Source organism: Protomyctophum parallelum (assembly GCF_964188405.1).
Source record: "Protomyctophum parallelum genome assembly, chromosome: 1".
In the NCBI taxonomy this organism is placed as follows: Eukaryota; Metazoa; Chordata; class Actinopteri; order Myctophiformes; family Myctophidae; genus Protomyctophum; species Protomyctophum parallelum.
Window position 1 is genome coordinate 36,660,499 of NC_139697.1, and position 23,602 is coordinate 36,684,100.

Sequence of the window (23,602 nt, forward strand, 5' to 3'; positions counted from 1 at the left end):
AATACTTTATTACTATTAGTCAGAAATGTAAACAGCATGTGGTACAGTAAGACGTTAAAGCTTAAAGGATAAGACTTTCCTTTGTGGTCCTATGTATTCAATTCATCAACATAGCATACAAACTTAACACATCAACTAATACAAACACACACACACACACACACACACACACACACACACACACACACACACACACACACACACACACACACACACACACACACACACACACACACACACAATGTATTTATATATCTATAAAAATCACATTAGGTGGGTCATGGCCTGAAGCCGAGAAATAGTCAGTTTTAGTGACATTAAGATGTTGGAGAACTAAGAGGTGTAAGCATCAAGATGGCATTGAATGAGGGCTCCAGCCTCCAGCTAGAGTCTTGATAGTATTTTTGTTGACAAGGGGAAACCCTGCCCAAAGCTCTTGTTCTTTGACTTTCTTTCACCTGTCAGTTTGTCAGAGAACTGATTAAGTGTGAACCACGGTGGTACAGCGGTTAAGACACGTGTCTAGCAATCTTTATGCAGGGGCTGATTAATGTATTTCCTATGTCAAGACATTTATCCAGCACAACATTAAAAGAGCAATTAAGGCCAGCTTTCTGGTTAACAGGATCATGCTGCAAGTAGGATGCCATGGCAACGTGTGCAGGAAGTGGTGTAGGGACACATGTGTCCCTACACCACTTCAACAAACATGGGGCGTCTGTCCCTCCCTTCCCTTTGACATCCTGACCAGCACTCCCTTTGACACCCTGGCTAATGCACTTCACGGCCTATACCCAACACGGCAAACATCCTAAGACAAATTCCAATACTCCAGGTTACTCAGGAAATAGGCGGAAATAGGCGAGAATATAGGCGGCGATCCGAGCACTCAAAAGGTTAAAAATGAGGAGAGGGTGGATAAAAATAGATGTACTTTTTTTATTAAAGTTAAAAGAAGCCAACATGTTTCGACTCCAACAGAATCTTCATCAGGGCAAGTAAGTTGCTCGGGAAATTGTTTGGTTTCAATTGCAAGTGAGCTTTTTGGAGGAGCCGAGTGTGCTCCCGAGTCTGCTCGGAGCAGCTTTCACTGAGTGTACATAATGTGGGCTCGGCAGAGTTTCATGTCATCATCTGCATGTCACTGTTAGAGGTGCTCCAATCGATCGGCGACCGATTGGCAATTTAACTGATCTGGAAATAAACTCCTCCAAGGATGGGGCAAGTAGATTGGAGAAGTATAAAAATCACACTTGTGTGAGGGGAGCACTGTATTTATATCGGGCACATGTGCTCTAGTGTAAACAACATTAAAGTGCATAGACTTGACTGGCAAACAATTTAGGTCATAAGTGCTCTAAACAACATTAACCGATTACATGCCGCCATCTGATGGCTCAACTCGGCGGTGGTGCCAGATTCCGGCTATAAACTACAAAACTTGGACAGCTGTGAACTCTTTCATTGAACCGGAAGTAGTTGTATGATGAGTCATAGCTTCACTCAGTGAAGTCTTCTCTCAGTGTCTCAGTTCACTTTCTCAGTTCTACTGGCGAGGACGGATGAAAGTATTAAGCTCTAAACATCGTCCATTAGCTCAATCTGAGCTCGATAAATGCATGTTTAGATTGTGTGCGTGTGTGCGTGCCAGTGAAGATTTGGGATATTCGATGACGTCACACCATGGGAGCTACCGGCGGTTGCGAACACGAATCCCGAATCACATATAGTTAGTTGCCCTGTTGAATATAGTTTCTGCTGCTCTTGCAAGTCACTATGGATAAGCCTGTCTGCCAAATCACTGAATTATACATTATAGATTGTCGTTTTCCTCCAGTTGGTAAAGGGGGATGGAAAGCTAAGTGCTTAAGAAATTAGATGGGAGCATATGACAGAATCCTCACAGCTTCTGGCCTAGTGGTTAAGGCGCTTACCACATACAGGCTCTTGCAGCCAGATGGCGAGTCGTGGGTTTGATTCTCAAGCCCAATAACCTTTGCTGTCACTCTTCATCTCTCTCCCTGTTTTCTGTACTAATAAAGGCATAAAGTCCAATGAAATAGACTGGAATGCTGTACTAAATGAGTTTCGTAAAAACGTTCATATGCCCGTTTCCCTCTTGAGTATTCAGTGAGTTCATGAAATTCAGAAAATCCACATTACCACGTATTAACATTATCTCGCAGTCATGACTCAAACAGTATTATCCCTTTCTGTGAATGACAGTGCTAGTGTGTGGCCATTCTGGCTCTAAAGAAATTGCCTCGCCCCATTATGACTTTCCCTTTTCCCTAATTTCCATGAAATGTTCCTGGGGTCAGGGCAATATACTGAGCTGTCACCAGGGTGAGAGCTTTGTGTCCCCTGTCCGGTGAAGTCAAATGACACGAGGGACAGAATGGAAGGCAGTGAAAGAAATGGCCTGTGAGGGATGATGGGTAATCCATGTGCAAGGAGAACATAATGTGAGCGTACAGCAGCACATAGAGCCATGCCCCCTCCCAGCCTCTCATGTCTCACTGCCAACCAACAAAAGAACATCTCGAGAGCTAGCATAGCCTTGTGCGTCATCACAGTAGCTTTGAAATAGCCTCTTCTGGAAGTGAAGCCGTACGAAGTGAAGGTTAGTCATTCTGACACGGACACTGGAGGAACCTGTCTTCAGTCCTCAACCACGTCCTGTAAATAACTCAGAAACAGCCATCTACCAGCTTCATTTTGCAAAACATTTAAAGTTCACAAATACATGATGAGCGGGGGGGTACTTACAACAAGGGTAGTTTAACAGCACGATGTCGTCCAAAGCCATGTAGCCCTGACGCTCCTCCGAAACAGACGCCTCAAACACAACCTGTGAAGAAGAAAATGTTCAAATCAGAAAATGTTACATGTAATTAATAAGACAAGTTTGGATCCCAGGGAGAAACACTGGCCAGATGTATAATTTTGGCCATTTTGGCCATTTTGTAACCCTACACTTCTGGACGGGAGGTTCTGTACAGTATGTACAGTATTCAAAAATTACAAAAAATGTGATGCTGTGAAGTATTTCAGAAAACTTTTTTAAAATCAGCCTCAGTCCAAAATGGGTTAACTAAGTAAAAGGCGGTCAATATGCAACGCAATTGGGACTCTACCTCCGCCATGATCTCTGTCGCCAGCATCACGAACACTTCCTCCACATTGAAGCTGGTTTTACTGCTGGCTCTCATAAAAGGCATCTCCAGTTTGTTAGCGAATTCCCTGGCAGCAGCATTAAACTCTATGACTCCCTTCTCATCTGTGCGGTCACACTTATTGGCTACCAGCAGCTTCTTGACGTTCTTACCCACATGCTTTTTGAGCATCGTGAGCCATGGTTTCAAACCGTCAAATGAATCCTTCCGCGCCACGTCGTACACCAGGAGAACACCTTGAGTTCCTCGGTAGCATTTCTGCGCGATCCTCTTGAAAAACTCCTGACCGACCGTGTCCCATATCTGCAGTTTGACCAGCTTGTCGTCTAACTTTATGATCTTACTTTTAAAGACCACGGCAGCCGTACTGGCACGTTCCTCGGAGAACATGTTGTCTGCAAAGCGCAAAAGCAGACTGGTCTTTCCTACACCAGGTTCACCGATTAGGAGAACTTTGAACAGAAAATGATAAATGTCTGTTTTGGCCATCCTCACTGGGGAAAACCAGTCGCCAAAGACAGTACATGAGTTTAAAACAGATTAAGCCTAAAAAGTATATTGTAAGGTTTCCATCTGGTGCTTCTTTCTGCTGTTTGTATGAAGTGTAATCATGTTTTAGCGCTTTCATACATTCGGGCCAACTGTTAAAAGCAGTTACAGATGATGTCATATAGGTCTTGTAACTAAATATGCCCAAATATGGCAGTCGTTTTGGCAATTTGTTTGGCTCAGGGCATGCCTGTACGTAACCTTTTCATTCACGACACCAATTTGCAAGGCATGGCACCATATTACAGTACATAAATATGTAAATCCTTAGATACAGTATGTCATTAGTTAAACCTGAGAGAATATTAGTTTCCATTGGGACAGATTGAAAATAACTTCATACCTGAAGTTTAAACTGAAGTGGAATTGATATTCGATGAATTCCGAATACTATGAGTGTCTATTTCAAACAAAGTGTTTTTTGACTGGGGGGAGTCATATTTTGACAGCAGGAATTGCCTGTCATAATTTGACCCCCCAGTATCAGGATGTATTAGGATTAGGGCCGGGACTAGCCTCGATAGCCAGGCTTTCATTTCGTCTGCGCGAAAGATGAAAGCCTGGAAAAAGCCGTGGGCTGAACAAGTCTAAAAGTGGGAGTCAACCCTTCCGGGTGGGCGTCGCTCTAAATGATGTGACGTAGCGCTGCACTAGGGGGGAGAGGAGGGGCCGGGGGTGACGGACAGATCGATGAGATCCAATCAGGGTGCGCGCATTTCTGAGGCGCGACCCGCCCCTCTAGACGAGAAATGTCTCGCTCTGGGTCAGGCTAGGCCGGGACTAATTGCGATTAATTTAGATTAATTAACTACAGAAAAATTAATCGCGATTAACTACAGATAAATTAATCGCACCTTTTTTTTCACAGCGGAACGTTTCTCACTGGGAGCTTTTCTATTGTACTGAAAACTGGAAATAATAAAAACTCACCCCATTTTGTGTTGCCTAGAACTGGAGGTCTGACAAAAAACAGTAACAATATGAAGTACAGCTTTGTGATGTCACTGAGATGTACTTGTTACTGTTTTTTTCAGACCTCCAGTTCTAGGCAACACAGAATGGGGTGACTTTTTATTATTATTTCCACAACAGGTATATTAATGACAGTAAAATGTTGAAAATGAGTGGTATCCTGTAGTCACTATTCGTTGATTCACTGGGATACCAAAAACATTAAAAAAAAAAAGGTTTCTCGCTGTTCTCGGGTTGAATATTGATATGCGATTAAAATGCGATTAATCTAGATTAATTAATCGCAAAGCCTCTGATTAATTAGATTAATTATTTTAATCGAGTCCCAGCTCTAATTAGGATGTTGATATTATTCATTCATCAGCCAAGTATTCTGCAGCACCCTTTTGAGAATACAAAATATACAATCACCCCACCAGACACATAAATGAGGGAGGAGATTTCAGGGCATTTCAGGGCATTCACACAACCATCAGCTTGCTACAGCCAAGCCTAGTGAAAACCATGTGTTGATCTATCATGTGCTCCAGGCGAGTAATGCATTGCGCCATTGACACTACAGCCAATAAATAACATACAAAGGCTTTCTCCCTTACTAATTTATTTATTATTATTCATTCTCATGCGGCGGCCATTAGAGACAACCGCCCTGATTAACTCCTCCATAAATCACTAGTCACAGAACCACTGCCATCAATTCCCTCGTCTCAGCGCCTTGACCCACGCTCGTTAAGCCCATCTGTGTCGGCACTCGCTTGTGCAAAAGTGCCACAGAGTAATAATAATAATAATAAAACTTTATTTGTATAGCACCTTTCATGACATGAAATGCAGCTCAAAGTGCTTTACAGAGCAATGGAGAAAAAAAGAAAAGAAAAGCAAGGCATAAACATTAAAAAAAAAACAAGAGCAGTAATGCAATACAGTGAGGACATGAATAACAAAAGATTTAAAGATCAATTAAAAGCAAGGGTGTAGGCCCAGGCCGTAGCGTAACGGTCTGGGCACCGGACTGGTAATCCAGTCGCAGTGTGCCGCGGGTTCGACTCCCGGACCCGACACGGCCTTTACTGCATGTCATCCCCCCATCTCTCTCCCGTTTCCTGTCAGCCTACTGTCTGTCCCTTCAAAAAAAAATCAATAAAAGGCATAAGCCGCAAAAAAATATCTAAAAAAAAAAAAAAAAAAGCAAGGGTGTAGAAGTGGGTCTTGAGAGCTGTGCTTTAAAAATGTCTACAGACATTTTCATTCTGTGACTGTGTGTCACAGAATGAATATCAGAGCACACATACTGTACTGTACAGGCCCAGAACTTACTTGTGCACTGCATGTGAAAGAGTAAGAGAGAGAGAAGGAGAATGAGAGAGAGAGAGAGAGAGAGTGCGTGGGACGAGATACTGGAGAGCTAACTGGCAGGAGAGAGAAGTGGAGGTAGCAGAGATGGAGTGGGTGCCTAAGCTGGGCTGATATTATTTGCCACAGCGAGACCCGATTGGATCTTTTAATATTCGATTGCAAAGTTCCTTTCAATTTCAATTCCCACACCAGAAGGCGAGAAGCAAAATCTATTGCTGTGAAGAACGTGGGAGGTAGATGGATTCATCCAAACGGAGAATAGCTGAGGTTATGTCATGCTCCATCCTTCACTCTGCCCGCCTCCGTTTGTTGCAACAGGATGACCAATGAAAGTGGCCGGGATTCCATATAACACCCCCAGACACGACTGTGATGGACCAAGCAAAGTGCAGCTTATTGTAACTGGTGGGAAAGAGAAAGCATGTCATTATCGCCGTAAAAACCTATGAAACTGGATGTCAGATCCACCACTAGAGTTAAGAGTTTCTGTACAAGGGGATTTGTGTGGGTTCATTTCTCATCAATGCATATGATTATTACAGTAACATTGTATACATTGATCATATGCCTTTAAGTAAGGCCTGGCTGTCACATATTTCTTTTATCTTTAATTACCCTGGCGAGGTTGGCTCAGCCCAAGTTCACAATCATTCAGACACACATTAAAACCTGGGGACTTCCCAGTACAACAACAGTCCTACTGTTGCCCACTGGGTAGCTCGCGTGGAACGGTGTAGCATCCAGTGCCTTGCTTAAGGGCACTTCAGTGGTGTTGGGAGTGGCCATTCAATTCCCCACCCAGATTTCACTCAACTTCCACAGATTTCTTCCCCGGGGTTTCTGTGCCTCCCATTTTGCAGGCTGGACCCTCTATACTCGTGGGCCCCCAGATACAGATCAAGGGTTTCCATGGAACACAACTGTATGCTGCAACTATAACACACTATTACATTGTAGCCTGTTAAGGTCTGCCATTATTGTTATTGCTGTCATTATCGTTTTTACTATTATAATGGATTGCATTTTTATAGCGCTTTTCCAAGTGCTCAAAGCACTTTACAATGGTCCATTCATTCATACATACATTGGGAGGTGAAGCGGAAAACAGTCGACGCCAGCGTCCTCACTTCCCACATTCACAACAATGGTGGCAAGCCCAAGCACACTTCGACATGTGAACAGGAGGAGCCGGGATTCGAACCGCTGACCCACAGATCATTGGACGACCTGCTCTACCTTCTGAGCCACAGCCGTCCCGAAATACTATTGTTGTTTGCAAGGCAGATGGCCACCCACCCTACAGCCTGGTTCTGTTTAGCCTGCCCCAGTCTGTGTGATTTCTGGTATCCACCTGTTTCCAGCCTTTGCGTTTTGTGTGTGCATAACTTCCTCTTGCTGTTGCTGCTGTGATCAGTGTTGCCAGATTTTGCAAGAGAAACAAACGGCCAGGTCTATGAAAACAAGCACAAATGTGGCCTGAGGGTTTGTTTATCATGTCATATGAAAGCAGGGAATCATAGCTTCAAATTGACATATTGGCTGTTCAGTTTGACCCACCAGTTTTGGAGATGTGGCTTATAGAGTATTGTCTTGCAGAAAACAGGCTTGAAATGTTCACTTCTGTGGTCTCTAACATTACACCTAGCTACATGTTTAAGCAATTATTTCATATTTACATGTCGATTTTATCTCTAATATTTATTTCAGACATGCTCTAGGATGTGAAGAGTCTGCCTGTGCTATTAACTCATTTTGGATAAAATATAGTAAATAAATTCAGTTTTTCTTCTCTGGTGAAAAAGCTGGAGGTTGCACGATGGCAGGCTCTCAGTCAAATCTGGTCACACATGTTTAACCACTTTTACATCAGCTATTCTATTCAAGCTGATCTACAAGCTCACAGTGACATGTTGTGAGGTTGTACATCTGTTGTTTTTAAGTGGTGCAACAACTTCTACATCCAGCATGCAATGTCCTGTACCTGTTTGTGTACCTGTGTGAGCACGAGTGGTGTGCGCATGCGTGAAATTGGAACGAGAGAAGTATGTGACATGGCTGCCACCTGCTGGACGCAAACGATACAGAGAAGAAATTGGAACGATACAGAGAAGAAATTGGAATGATACAAATTGGAACGATACAGAGAACCAATAGACGGGAGTTGCACCACTTGGTTCACACTGGTGTGATTTTTTTTTAACATTTTAACAATAATGGACAATAATTAATCTGGGGTTCCTTGTCGTGAAGAAATGTGGGAACCACTGGTTTAAACAACATTAGGAAGCAAGCCCAAATAAGCAACTACTGTACCTTTTAAAAACAAGCCCAATAAAACACAACGAGCAACTACCAATATTATGCTTATAATAAGCAGACATGGCAACACTGGATGTGACAAATGAATAGGGAAGTGTGAAGGAAGTGAAGCACACACACAAGGAGCCCCAGTACACATAGGCTGCATCCGAATTGCTAGGGTTGTTCCCTACTCCCTACCCCCCATACGGGGATCCAGACTCTAGTGGACTCTATAGTGATGATTTCGGACAATACTCCCTGTATGGGGAGCACCGACTTTGACGTCAATATCGGTAGAGGGCGCTGTAGGTCCGCGGGTTCATGTACTTTTTATTTGCATGAAATCCCCATTAGGTTTTTTCAGATCGCCTCATAAAGAACTGTTTGAAAAATAAACAAATCATCCAGGCCGTTTCACTCATTTGGATATGAAGGATCAACTGACTACAAGAAACCAGTCAAAACGCTGCTGCTGAATTTTCGCTAGGAACAGACTGTATAAAATAAGTGACTGCAGGCTGTCACCTCCCTGCAAGGACAATTTTTTTAAAGTTTTAAATTCATGAATGAATAAAGAAAAAATAGGTTAATGAAAATATGTTTGCAGGCATTTAGGCCTATATGTCTATGATAAAAAGGTTATTTTAAAATAACATAGGCCTATGAAAAATAGCCGATCTATAAGCAACGCAACGTCCGTGTTGTGAGCTTGTATCGGGTAGGCCTACTTTTGGTAAAGAATTACCAAAAGTAGCCGATCTACAAGCTCTGCTCACAATAATAATACGGACGTTTGGTGTTAACAGAAACAGCAGTCCAATAAATGACTGCCTACAAGTTTTAATGTATTTATCGCAATTCAATTAAATAATGTTAGATAGCATATTTTTTCATGGCAGGAATTAATGAATATTAATAAAACATATGTTCGGACACAATTAATGTGTCTCACATGCATGTATTTAGCCTACGTTTGTGATAAAGAATCTCACAAATATATTCTACAGCAAGCAACTGATTCCTCTCCTAACGTCATGCGCTGGGCCTGGGTGATACAATGGATCAGTAATACTATTGCAAATGAGTAATTTATTATAAATAAAATAAAACAATTTCAAATAAATGCACAGATCATTTGTCTCGAGATCTGTAGCTTCGAGATCCGCCAGGGAAGGGAAAACGAAAGTTTAAAAAGTACATTTGTGTTGAGTTCTTTCGCTGGTTCAACTTCTGCCTCTTCTGAGTTGGAGCGCAATGAGCGCATGCATGCAGAAGCAGCGCACGTGCGCAAACGCGTGCATGTGCGCTCAAGAGCGAGCTTGAGCAATGCATTATGGGGCAGATTTGCTTCGTTGTGTTTTTGTAGTGACCATCGGATGCTCCCTACAATTCCCGGTGCATTGTGGGATACTTCAGTCCACTATGTTAGGGTGCAAAAATGCTCACTACACATTCGGACACTACAACAAAATGGCGGAACGCCAAAGTAGTGCACTATATGGGGCATAGGGAATGAATTCGGACGCAGCCATAGACATAAAGGTATACGCCTCTTCCGGCTCTGGGGTGCGTGTCAAAATTGAAGCCACAATTTTAACGAGATTCCTTGCGAAGCATGAGATGAAGCTTGTAACACGCTTCCGTGTGCGTAACATAAGTCCCAGAAAAGACGTGCTGTGATTGGCCAGTAGTCACTTTAGTGACAGCGAGAGACATGGAGGAGTCGCATGCGTGACGTCACCTGGGCAGCGACGCAGCGTGCCTTCAGCAAATGCCTTCAGCACGTGCTGATGCCTGACTTCCTGCCTTCATTGGAGACCCATCGCTCCAATGAACTGCAGCGGCCAGTGAGGCATTGATTTTTTTTAAATATCTATGCCAGTACATTCCCACCGATCTGAGCGCCCGCCCCGGTAGAACAGAGCGGAGAACACTGAGGTCACCACATTTGGAGCGATGCTCCTCTGCACTGTTATTGGTTAGCAAAATACAAGTTGAGTCCCACTTCCTATGCCAGATTTTCCAAAGGGTTTCTCTAGGCTTTTCTTTTTGAGCCGAATGCGAACGAAAATAAAAGCTTGTGTACCGAGTCTAGGTTCTGCCTGACATTTCTTCCGGCTGACCTTTTCCTCACCACAATCGCAAATAATATGCTGGAGGGGACATACATAAAGTGTCTTGAGTGAACTTGCAGTGATTTGGCACGATAATAAAATAAATACATCAATAAATAAAATATTTTAATAGCAGCCTCCTGCAACATCACGTTTGCCTCATAAAATTCAAAGACACAAAATTGTTGCAGCGAAGTGACAAAATCCACACCGTGTCCTCTCATGTTCTCCGATCGCCCTTAGAGAAAATACATAAAATATTTATAGTTTTGGTTTTTGGTTTTCATTACAGCATTATATCTGCATGCGCTGTAACGATAGAGCTTTCAATTTGTACATGGAGACCACTGATCTAAACCAACAGTTTAATTAATTTAGCAAAGATTGCAAGTGCAATAGTGTTCTGTTAACCCATTAACCCATTTTGGGCGGGAACCTCTTTTGGTGTTTTAAACATTATGTTATAATTTAGCTATTGGAAAATAGCAGATCTACAAGCTCTTTCGTTAAAAAATCGTTAAAATGTGCCTCAAATCTTTCCGAAAATTGTCATGATTTAGAAAACCTTTTTATTTTATTTCGACGTCAGGCCTGAATGGGTTAAGACCCGAGGCCGATTCTTCTAAATCAGTAGTTATTTTTAGTAGCCAAAATAAAATCTAAACTGATGACACAGATGCTTTCCAGTGTTACCGTCTTAATTGATCCGTTGGGTTAGAAGTGTGTGTGAAACTGTGTTGATCTGTATTGGTGCCAAGAAGGTATACGCTGTAGGTTGAAATAGTACATTCTGGATGTACATTTTGGGTAGATGCCATGGTTTCATGATTTTTGCCAATTTGTATCAACATGGGCCGCTCCCCACAAACTTTCAACAATATGAAAAATCTGAATCGTGATCATTGATCATCACATGATTCCAGAGATACTGTACCAATGTATGCGAGTTTTGGACATAGGACACATAGGGTTGGCGGACATTAAAGATTTAAAATGAAAAGGATGAGAGTATAAGTTAGCAACCATGTCTCCATTAGGCAGAGTTACTCCAACACCTTCTGAGACTGGAGCCCTTGAATATTCTACTGGAAGTAACTAAATAAGTAAGTCATTATTAAGTAAGTAGGTCATAGTGGCTTAATGTCTGTGTCAGCTGAGCAACGAGGGTGTCTATTGCATTGACAATGTGCTAGAACCCCTGGGACATGGATTACTGAGAGGGACCACCACAACTACCGCCATGAGAACATGGAAATTCTACTGAAGAACATTCATATTCTACTGGAGAACATTAACATTCTACTGAAGAACATTCATATTCTACTGAAGAACATTCATATTCTACTGGAGAACATGGACATTCTATTAAAGAACATGAATATTCTACTGCAGACAATGAATACTCTCCTGGAGGCCATGCATTTTCTGGAGAACATGCATATTGTACTGGAAAACATGAATATTTTACTGGCAAATATGAATATTATACTGGAGACCATGAATATTCTACTGCAGAACATTAATATTTAGTGGAGAACATGAATATTCTATTGTAAAACATGAATATTTACACTGGACATCATGAATATTTACTGGACATCATGAATATTTACTGGACAACATGAATATTTACTGGACAACATGAATATTCTACTGGAGGAAATGCATATTTACTGAAGAACATGAATATTCTACTGGAGGACATGCAAATTTACTGGAGAACATGAATATTCCACTGGAGGACATGCAAATTTACTGGAGAACATGAATATTCTATTGGAGGACATGAATATTTACTGGAGGACATGAATATTTACTGGAGAACATTAATATTCTACTGTAGAACATGAATATTCTAGCCTGGTTAACCACATTTATTCAAGGGGGAGTGGTTAACCAGGCTATGAATATTCTACAGGAGAACAATGAATATTCTACTAGAGAGCATGGAAATGTACTGTGTGATGCACTCATATAACTTGGTTAAGCAGAAATGAGACAGTACAGAGAGAGAGAGAGAGAGAGAGGGAGAGAGAGGGGGGGGGGGTGCTGTAACTTGGTGTCTTCGTTTAATAAAGTCCAGAATGGACAACTTTCCTTCTAGCTCTCTTTGCTGTGACCTAGCTCACTTTATCTTCAGATAAGAAGCCACACACTTGACAGGTGAGTTGAACGCAGACCAGAGAGAACACACCCACTCATTGACCTCCAGCCACACTCTTTACTGCATCAAAACCTCCTATGCGTGCGTGCGTGCATCCAAAAACTATTAACGTACCCCTCACCGACCTTAATCCAAAAACTATTAACGTACCCCTCACCACCCTTAATCCAAAAACTATTAACGCACCCCTCACCAACCTTAATCCAAAAACGATTAACGCATCCCTCACCAACCTTAATCCAAAAACTATTAACGTACCCCTCACCAACCTTAATCCAAAAACTATTAACGTACCCCTCACCGACCTTAATCCAAAAACTATTAACGTACCCCTCACCGACCTTAATCCAAAAACTATTAACGCACCCCTCACCAACCTTAATCCAAAAACTATTATTTTGGTATTAGAACGTTCCGCCCACGCGGGTGGTGCTTTCCTTGGCTACTACTGGTAGCCGGTGGGGTAAAACGAATACATGAATATGAATACAAATTAGCTCCCTTCACAGAGGAGACTCACATGGTTTGAAACGCTGAGGAAGGCCTGCGTGCCGAAACACGTTCGTTTCTCTAGACTGCTCATGCTGCTTGTGATGTGAATGAAATAAAGAAACTCAAACTTTATTAAGAGAGTGAGGATATTCCCCTTTTTCCCCGAGACTCACATGGTCCCTGCAGGGAGAGGATTTATGAGCACAGCTCACACTGACAAAGATCCTCGTTCCCCGTTTCACCACCAGATACACAATCTGTCCTGTGTCTGTGTGCACCGCAAGAAGATCCATGCATATAGAACGCAACCTGCGCCTCTCAGCCTGGATTTGTCGGAGATGTCCTCTAATAATTGTGTGTTCCCCCTTCCCCTCCAGAGAGAGCCCGCCTCTGCCTGCCGCCTCTTCCACAGCCACAAGGTGGCTGCTAAACTTCTTAAATGAGGAAATCATTACTTTAAATCACGTTGGTTGTTTGCGAGGCTTCTTGCACGGAGCAAGAGAGTGTAGGATACTAAAGAGGCGGCTGTCTGCATCGATCCATGCAGCCCTCTAATCTCATTAACCATTAACTGCTTCTTGATTTATTGAGATGTGGGCTAAAGTGCGGTAAGGTTATGGAAGCAAACCCCCCCCCCTTAGTATGTGAGAGACTGCTCGGCAAACCCACAATCTCTCACGTCAATTGTTGCCTCCTCATTAATGCTTGCTTGAGGTGGTGTGGGGGGTGGCGGTACATGAGAACAATCAGGGGCAATCTAGGAGATAAATTATTGCCTGTAATCAGGGGATTCAAGGCTCCATCCAGCCACCACGGTCCTACAAGCTATATTATAGTGTACACACATTGAACAAAGTAGGTATTGATCACACTGCAGCATGCAGGGAAATGGACCTGTGAATAAATAAACACTGCAAAGATCGCATCTATGGCAATTGCACAACAATTGAGCCATAACATATCATCCATTACCATCATGGATGATATCATACATTACCATCATACAAACAATGTTGTGGTGTGGAGGAACTGTGTGGGAGGAACTGTGGCACGATGCTCACCTGATATTCGCTGGGCCAGAAGGTGCTGACAGCCAGCTCCACCTGATGCCACTGGCGTCCCTGGGAGCCGGAGATGTTCCACGTGGCGCTGCCCCTCGGGCCGCCGTTGACGCGCACGTAGACCTGCAGGTCTCCAGGACTGTGGCCGTCGCGGCTGTACAGGAAGTAGCTGAACTGAACGCAGTGGGTGTCGTTCTCGCTGAGCGGGCGCAGAAGCAACTGAGCGCGCTGCCCCGCGGCATGCTGGGACGAGTTGACCATCAGGAAGGAACCTGCAGGAGAGAGAGGAGGGACAAAGAGGACGGTGAGACACCGAGCATCTCCCTGGGACGGCGGGAGTTCAATATAGGCAGATGCAGGCAAAGACGAAAGTGATGTGAAAAACATGTATACACACACATACATAGACAGAGACAATTCAGACAGACAGGACCAATAAAATATCTATCTCTGTGGGTACTGCGTACAGCCTCTCAGTTAGATATTTGTCATGTATGCCATGTTAGCTTTCAACCTTTAAACAACACAATGCTTTTCCAAGACGTCCCCACAAGAAAAGAAAGTTATCAGCATCCACATTGTTCGTCCTGCAACACCCTGTCAAGGTTCTAACGAATCTCCTTTTGTTTGTCTTCCTGCCCCTTTCAAAAAATAAGAGAGAGAGAGAGAGAGAAGCTGAGATGAAAAAGAGAGATAAAGGACTAGCATTGCAGACATTTGCCCTCAAGGATTTGTAACCTATACCGAAAAGAACGAACATCTACTAAAATAATGAAGGGGAGCTGAGGAGAATCAAAGGGAATCAAAGGAATTGCAATAAGAAGTCTGCATTTATTATGAATCAGGCTTTTATTGCAAATCACATTATTCCAGCTCTAACGTTACCTTTGCACAGCTTCTAATTATGATCATTACAGATCAAAGTGCTTGATTCTGCTGGAGAGAGAGAGAGAGAGAGAGAGAGAGAGAGAGAGAGAGAGAGACAGACAAACAGAAAAATGGGCGCGAGAGAGAGAGACATGCATGCACACACACAAGGCAGAGAGATGGTGGGCTAGCAGCGTACTGTAGCTGAATGGAAATGTAGTTGAATAAACGTGCAATCAGAGCCCTGAAACGTGCTTCCATTAATCACACTGACATAGTTATTAGGCTGTGATGGTAACCTGGGGAATATTTGTGATATTGTGTGTGATATTCTCACACACACATCTAGGGCGCACATGTCAGCAAGTATGCAGAGTAACACATTCTGACACACACACACACACACACACACACACACACACACACACACACACACCCCCCCCCCCCCCCCCCTCTCTCTCTCTCTCTCGACCTTCCCAGAAGTGAGAGATGGCCTACTCCCTGCAAGGGAGGTGATTAAGATACTAAAGTACTATAATAATATCCTGGCCGCTGGCGCTCCTGGCACAAGAAAATATGGCTCATAACTAAGACTAGCTCACAGATTTCACACCTTGGGAATAACCATCCAGTCCGTTGCCTGTTTGTTTCCTGGGAAATAGATAACAGGAAACAGAGGGGGGAAATAAAGTAGTTTTTATTGATGTATAGAACAGTGTCCCTCCTGTACCGTTCACGAGTTACACAAGTTATGTTTTCATTGTTTAATTCGTGTTTTTAAAACGTTTTAAGACACACACACACACACACACACACACACACACACACACACACACACACACACACTCTAACAGATGGTGCAAAAAACAACATTTGGGGGGGCAAAGAGCCACCATACAGTTGATTGCAGTGCTACATTTAGATTTGCCATTTCTCATTTCTCTTTTATCTTTTATCTTATGAGTCTATCAATTCAATTCAAAGGGCTTTATTGGCATGAGAAAACATACGTTTACATTGCCAAAGCATAAAGAACAATACAACAATACAGCAATACAATCAAAACAAAAATGATGTACATTTGAAGGTCAGAATCTTCAATAGATCAACTTCTACGTACCAAGGTCACTCAATGCAGGTATAGTGCAGGAATATACACAATGATTAGTCTTTAGGGTAGTTGTGTTCCATTTGATATCCTTCTCCTATCACAGCAACTCACACATCTTGCTGCTGTGTTTGCACATTGTTGTACTGGGAAGTATGTGTCTCTGATGTCTTGGTACAATGGACAGATGGTTAGGAAGTGTAGCTCGGTTTCCACTTCATTTTGTGTGCAGTGGGTGCATAGTCTGTCTTCTCTCGGGATACAGGTCTGCCTATGACGGCCTTTCTCGATTGCGAGACTGTGCTCACTGAGTCTGTACCTAGTTAAGATTTTTCTTTGTTTTGGGTCGGTCACGGTGCTCAGGTATTCTGCCACTGTGTATTCTCTGTTTAGGGCCAGATAGCATTCTAGTTTGCTCTGCTTTTGTGTTGCTTCTTTCTAATGTGTCAGATAGTTTTCCTTTTGCTGTTTTATAATTTGGTTTAGTCCAATGGGTTTTCTATCTCGTGGCTCTGTTTGTGTTTGTGCTCGGAGTTCCAGGGCCAGATGGCTGAGGGGGCATCTCTCTAGAGTGAGTGCCTTGTGAGTGCCTTGTTATGGAGTGCATCTAGGTCACTTTCTTTTAGAAGAACTTAAGTGCTCTCTTTTTTATTTTGATTATGAGTGGGTATCGTCCTAATTCTGCCCTGCATGCATTATTTGGTGTTTTTCGCTGGGTACGGAGAATGGATTTGCAGAGTTCTGTGTGTAGGGTCTCGGTTTGGTGTTTATCCCATTTTTCAAGATCGATCACTCTCTCTCTTCTCTGCCTGTACCCTGAAGGACTGCAATATAAATAATAAAACACACACACACACACACACACACACACACACACACACACACACACACACACACACACACACACACACACAAGCTGGTGGATGGCAACCGCAAGGTTCCCAGTTCAAACCCGGGCTCCCCCAGAGTTAGTGTAGAAGTGTCCTTCAGCAAGACTCTAATTGCTCCCGATTGGTGCCTTGCATGGTTTCCTCCGGCGTGTGTGTGAATGTAATGCACAATTTCTGTAAAGTGCCATTTACCAGTTACCATTTTAGCCTCCCATTCAGCCCAAGCCAAATGCTTAGTTTCTAATTCTCCATGACATTTTTCCAGACTGAGATTTATTTTTCTATCTAACATAAAAGCTACCTGAGGCAGATAAGAAGAGCCAACATGACCCAACGTGAATGTCACAACCCATCCCTGCATGTCCACTTCCAATCCAATCTTAACATTTGACAGAAGCGGCATCGCATGATAATAAAAAGGCTACAGCCACTCTCATTTCTCTGAGTTTTGAACACAGATAAATGATTGAGAGTGGCTCTTTTTCATCCTCTATCTTTTCCAGTTTCTCACCTGCACCCAAGGAATCTGGACAGGCTCTGACTTGGAAGCTGTCAGCCTCTCACACCACTGAGTGGGCCCTTCACAAGGACTAAATTACTTTCCTTCACTTCGGGGGCCACTGGACACTGTGGCTGTCTGAGAACAAAGGTGTGGTGACAGGGGTCCACCAGGAGGCCGATTATAGAGATACACACTATCTCTATAATCATGTGTTCAAGACGGATCTGTCCGATATTTCATATTCCATCCAAATTGGCTAACATTGGCTTTCAAAGTTTGCAGGATTGGAACAAATAGCCTCAAATCATGAACGCAGCGTGCAATTTACGTGAAATCTTTCACAGATTTCCTACTAGGCTGAGGAATATATCCCACCCTTTTCACATTGGCCTGTTATAACAGATTTTTGCAAACACACATTTTTGGAACAAAATGCCTCAAATCATCCAATTGCCATCCAAGGCGTAAGAAGAAATGGCACCCTTTTCACATTGGCCTATTATAGCACCAAGGAGGCCACAAGCTGACCTTCCCTGGTGGACACCTGTGCCCTGAGGGGCACTTTAATTATCTAGTTTACCTTGTACAATCCTCAGTGTTAATTGTGAAACCCTTACAGGTCCATTTGGGTACATTTTTGGTACACTATCAGAGTTTCAGAGCAGACCCATAAGCGCCATCCATGTGAACCTCTGGTGGAGAACCCCTGTTATAGGTTAGGGTATCAGTAAGATCAGCTGCATATACATTAAGAGATCAAACTAGGTTTAGTTTAAAATATACATGACTCATTCACACTGAAGAAGAAGATTTATCTCTTGAGAGAAGTTCGCCTCCGTTTTGAATTCTACTGCAGCCCCCTCCCTAACAGTCACAAATGGATGGAACAAGCACTTTCTATATTAATATCTTGAGTAGATGATCATAAATATTGTGTTTCAATTTGGTGAAGTGAGTGAGAGTGAATTTGCAGCCCCATGCTTAAGGTTAGTATCACCTCACAAATTCTTCTTCACCAAACAAGACTCCATATTCTCTTCCACTTCAGCTTGATGGAGTAATTCAACATGATGCAATAATTAAGACTGATCCTGGTAACCTCTCTCACGCTCACACTCTCACAAAAAAATAACTGCAGAGAAAATTCTCCATAAATCCATAGAGGCTGATAAGGCTCCATCTATTTCCCCTGTGACCCTGCCAAGGACGAGGGAACAGTATTAAGAGATTAGAGAACGGCTTCAACTCACTGAGTTCATATCAGAATGTGGGTTGGAACAGGTCTGCCCACTTTTAATCATACTTACACCCATAAAGAACAGGTAGGTTAACTTTGAGATAGGCACTATCTTTATAGTTCACAGTTTTCTCTGCCTCCATATCCAATTGGTTTGTATAAATCAGACAGCCTTGTTCTACACACTGACAAGGGCATCTTTCAAAGCAACATGATTTAATTAAAAATAATTATCATCCACTTTATATTACTTGCCACCATGAAATTAAGTTTGGGGACAATCAACTATTTGTGTGATAGGCCAGCCTCAGGTTTAGAGAAAACTAGTCCATTTTCCAAACTTGTCCAGGGGATTTGAAAAGGTCAGCCAGGATTTTCGATTTGGACCGTTTGCTGCTTTTTATTCAGTTTTTTGTTTCGTTTCCAAATAGAGCAAACCCCAGAGCGATGTTCAGCTCTGATGATACAACAGGAAGAGCAGCCGTGGTCGACTGGGAACGCACAGATTGGTCTCAATGTTTGCTTTCTGGTTGTATCTCTGGCTGTAGCAGTGTGATCTGTGCGGCTGGCAGTGACAGAGGGGACGGGTTTGTTTACTGGAGCCAAAAGGCGATGCAGATTTTGCCATTTACAAAGTGACACAACGCTGTGCACCGTGCAAATGGAAAAATATGTGAAGCGATGCCAGCTGGTCATGAATGAGACAGAGCCTAACCTCTGGTGCAAACAATACAAGGCTGTCTGCTGCAGACAACTAGCACTAATTAATTAATTGAGGTGAGAGTCCCCTTTATGCCATTAAATACTATGGGGTCGATTTAGGACTTCTATTTTACTTACTTCTATATTACTAATCTAATTACAGTATTATGATCTGGGGGCGTGTAGTATGTCATATTGCAATTTTGGGCATGTTAAGAAGCGCTTTTGACACCCCGCAGAGTGCGCAAAACGGCCTTGAATTAGTCATGGGTGTGTTTAAGGCGTGTTTGAGACGTACCCAATCAACATGTCCGTACTATTCTCTTTACCAGTCAGCTGATGTCACATACGGAATGCGCACTTTGGGGATCGTGGTATGACATTTCTTCAGGCTGGCACCATAGAAGACATGACATGCCTTTGTCACATTTGGGTTAATTATTCCTATTGCACTGCATGCTGTCACCTTTATGCCTCAAAAGAACAGACCCACCTTTCAGATCGGAATGGAATTGCGAGTAGATAGCAGCATATTGGCAAATTTGCAATCCATGCGTAATTAATTAATTCGATAACGATAGAACCATGTACCATACAGCGAATGAAAGCAAGATTCCTAAGGAATATGGAGATTTTTACATTTAATAAAACGGTTGAGAAATGAGAGAACCATGAGTGTTTATAGGCTAATATCAACGTTTTTTTATGAAAGACCAAACGGGCTGTGAACTTGAAGAGCTCAATCACCATCCCGACACGGAAGAAATATAGCCTAGTGCATGCATGTATATGCACTGTTGCACTTGCACACAGTAGCCTACACACGCTCTTTATTTGTTTCTATTGAAAAACACCAGTAAAATAACGTTTATTATATTTTATTTCATTCAAGTCACGACGAAGGAATGAGTTGAATGCGTGCTGCGTAATGCTGTGGCCCCGATGGTATGGTCTTCGCTGAGTTCGCTCGTAGCATTTTATTGAAGAAGACTTGAATCGGGTGTGATACAGCATATGAAAGCACATTTCCCACGGATTATGGAGATGTTTTTATTAATTTTTAAGGTTGAGAAATGAAAGAATTATGGCCGTTTCTAATCTCAACATTTTCTTTAAAAAGACGCAAAACTGCCATGTCTCATAGAAACAAGTAAATAGGTCTATAAAAATAAGCGCATATAACAGGGGTCTGTAACCTATTTTAAATGAAGTGCCATGTTTTTATTTTCTAAATAGTGAGTCTGCCATATCCAGATTAATTTGAATGACACCACATTAAAATAAAAAAACATATTTTGATTGTCCACAAATATAAAGTTCTTCCTTCTTTTTAAATATGTTCTTGCACATTGTTATAATGATCATTATATATCCCCCTGCAGTCAGAGTTCATAGTTTTAATGAATGAATGTGATGCATTGTGAGCTGGTATAGATCTGCTATTTTCAAAAGTAATCTTTTTATTAAATTTTTGGATTAGCTGTCCTTAGTTGGGCAAATGCATTCATCTGGGGATCATTGACATCGGAATGTGCTGTGTGAGGATCACTGGTTTAAACAACATTAGGAGAAAAGCCCAAATAACCACTTTAGAAACAAGAAAAACAACCACACAGAAAGCAACTTTACAGAAAAATAAGCCGCTTATAATAAACAGACATGGCAACACTCTACCAGCATCCCAGAGCCGCTCAAGTGTCAAATCAAACAGTGCTTTTTGCGTTTATGAGGTGGTCAGACCCACGTCTAATCGTTATGCGCTGAGTGTCTTTAGGTCAAGGGGCTTAATAGCAAATTGCGCAAAGCGAAAATAATTAACATATGGACACTCCCACAATGCTAAAATATTCAGGACCGCGGTAAGCCATAATGTGTGTGCGTTCAACACGGGTCAGTGCGTTCAACACGGGCCGATATGCCTTTCATAATACGAATGTGCGCAGAGCGAGGCCAATTTATGTATTTCCATTGGTAAAACGCACCTTCAAAATCTACCCATAGATGTCAACCTGCCTCCATCGTCTGGAACTCTGATCTCATTCCCCCTCATTTCGCCACACTGTAGTGGCACACTGTTTCAAAACTCGTTAATAAAGTATATAATCAATAATACAAATAAAAAACAACTCATAACAAGTGCTGCTGCGATATTCCTGTTACACTCTGTGATTACACTGTGGAGTTTGAGTAATAGCATCCCACCCCACCCCACCAACACCCACCCACCCACTCTAATAAACTCAGACATCGTATCAAATGACAAAGGAATGAGTGGATTAGCAGAGTGCATCTCAGGATGCCAGGGAACCTTCTTTGGTGGCAGAAATCAATAGTGCATTAGCAGCCATCCAGTGACAGCGTGCAGGTGGGCTGACAAGCCAGTACCCCACTCCTTCATACCACCCATCGCCCCGTCACTGCATCTCGGCATCTGGCTCCTGTGATCTACCATTTGTTTCATCTCAGCACCCTGAGGGCATTTTGGGGAGTGTGTGATGTGTTCTCTGCTCCCCATGCCAGTGCGTGTGTGTGACCCCCATTTCTTCTCTCTTCCCCCCCCCCCCTTCCCCCCTTGCTCGTCTCTTGTCATTAAAAAGGAATAAGGACCCTCTGGGGACGTGGAAGTAGTCTAACAGGTGGCAAGGAACTCTCTCTGATGTCTCTCTGAGTCATTGGCTTTGCTAAAGAGTAAATCAGCAGACAAAAGGAAGTGTGCTGTGATCAAAACATTACATGACGATGTCTAAGGTGGAATGTGTGTTTGTACATGTCCCTCTTGAGAACTTAAGATGCTTGGCGTGTAATACATGCACACTGTCAGCAGACGTTTGTCTTTCATAGTCGAGCACACTCAAATCATACTCACAATATACCAGCACATTTTCCATGGACAGGTCACAGGGATGGAAAAAGATTACAGTACTGTATGTCAAATAGGTGGAGGGTCCATTTTTGGTCCGCTATTATGTCAGCATATGCTTGTATGTGACTATGACTGGCATCAGATGTGAAACATGAGAGACACATAATTATGTTTCACCAGAAGGACAGTCAGAAGGCATCCGTGGAGCTGGCAGTTTGCTGCCACTGCAGTCTGCTAGTTCTTGTATATCCAAAACACAACAACCCAAGCAGTAACAGAGCATATTCTGTCGTTCTGGACAGGGGAGAGGGGGGGGGGGGCATGCTGCAACCACAGAACATGCTCTCAGTAACCTAGAAAGAATCCAATCAATGAAAACATGACCTGTGGAATGACACCATGGAGTCTTCCTGAATCGACATGCCCGTTAGAGCGCGCTCTCTCTCTCTCTCTCTCTCTCACTCTCTCACTCTCTCACTCTCTCACTCTCTCTCTCGTTGGCAAAGACAAACACAACCTTCCATTCTCTGAATCCATCTCATCCAGATAAGCTCATTTCTGGCCTGTGTTTGTCCCTCTCTGATGGGGTCGTGGCTGTGGGTGGAAATAGCTGTGCTGCAAGCTTACAACCCGTCACGCAGAGATAGCAGGTGTGCTGTGAAAGTATAATATTAAATGTGTCAGTCATTTATTCATATCTGCCCTGAACATTTGTGAAAACCGTATTCGAAGTTGTATTCATGTGTTCCAATATTCAATGTAAAAAAAAACACAATCCATGGGGCGCCCGCTGGCCTAGCGGTCCAGGTGCATAGTTATAATCATAACTAGTCATAATAGACACATGCATGACAGCGGGTCGCGAGACCCGATCCCGACAACCTTTGCTGCGTGTTATTCCCAGTCTCTCTCTCTCCCCGGTTCCTGTCTCTTTCCACTATATCCTATCAATAAAGGCAGAAAAGCCCAACTTTTATATATATATATATATATTAAACACACACACGGAAATATAAAGTGCATCTGAGCTGGAACCATCTGGTTCAGATCACCTTCAAACCCCCCTCCCTCTAGTCCAGCCTGAATGTGTGTTGACCCCATCAGTAAAGGTTTGCACACCAGTGCGTTTTTCGGGCAGAATATCGGAGCGAATTTCGGAGCACGTAAAAAAGGAAATCGACCTTGCTTTACTGTATGTCAATCACGTTTGCACACTGTCGCCCAATATTTCGAAACCAAAAATCATCT

At 42.8% G+C, this 23,602-nt stretch overlaps 1 protein-coding gene across 1 annotated transcript in view; it reads right to left on the reverse strand.

The window, feature by feature from the left end:
• LOC310876250 (receptor-type tyrosine-protein phosphatase U-like) overlaps nt 1-23,602 on the reverse strand; it is a 155,978-nt gene that overhangs the window by 69,061 nt on the left and 63,315 nt on the right. The window contains exons 3-4 of the mRNA XM_083789734.1: nt 14,186-14,457; nt 2,770-2,851 (exon numbers count right to left, since the gene is read on the reverse strand). Coding sequence (XP_083645860.1) covers nt 2,770-2,851; nt 14,186-14,457 — 354 coding nt within the window. The remainder of the gene's footprint in view (nt 1-2,769; nt 2,852-14,185; nt 14,458-23,602) is intronic.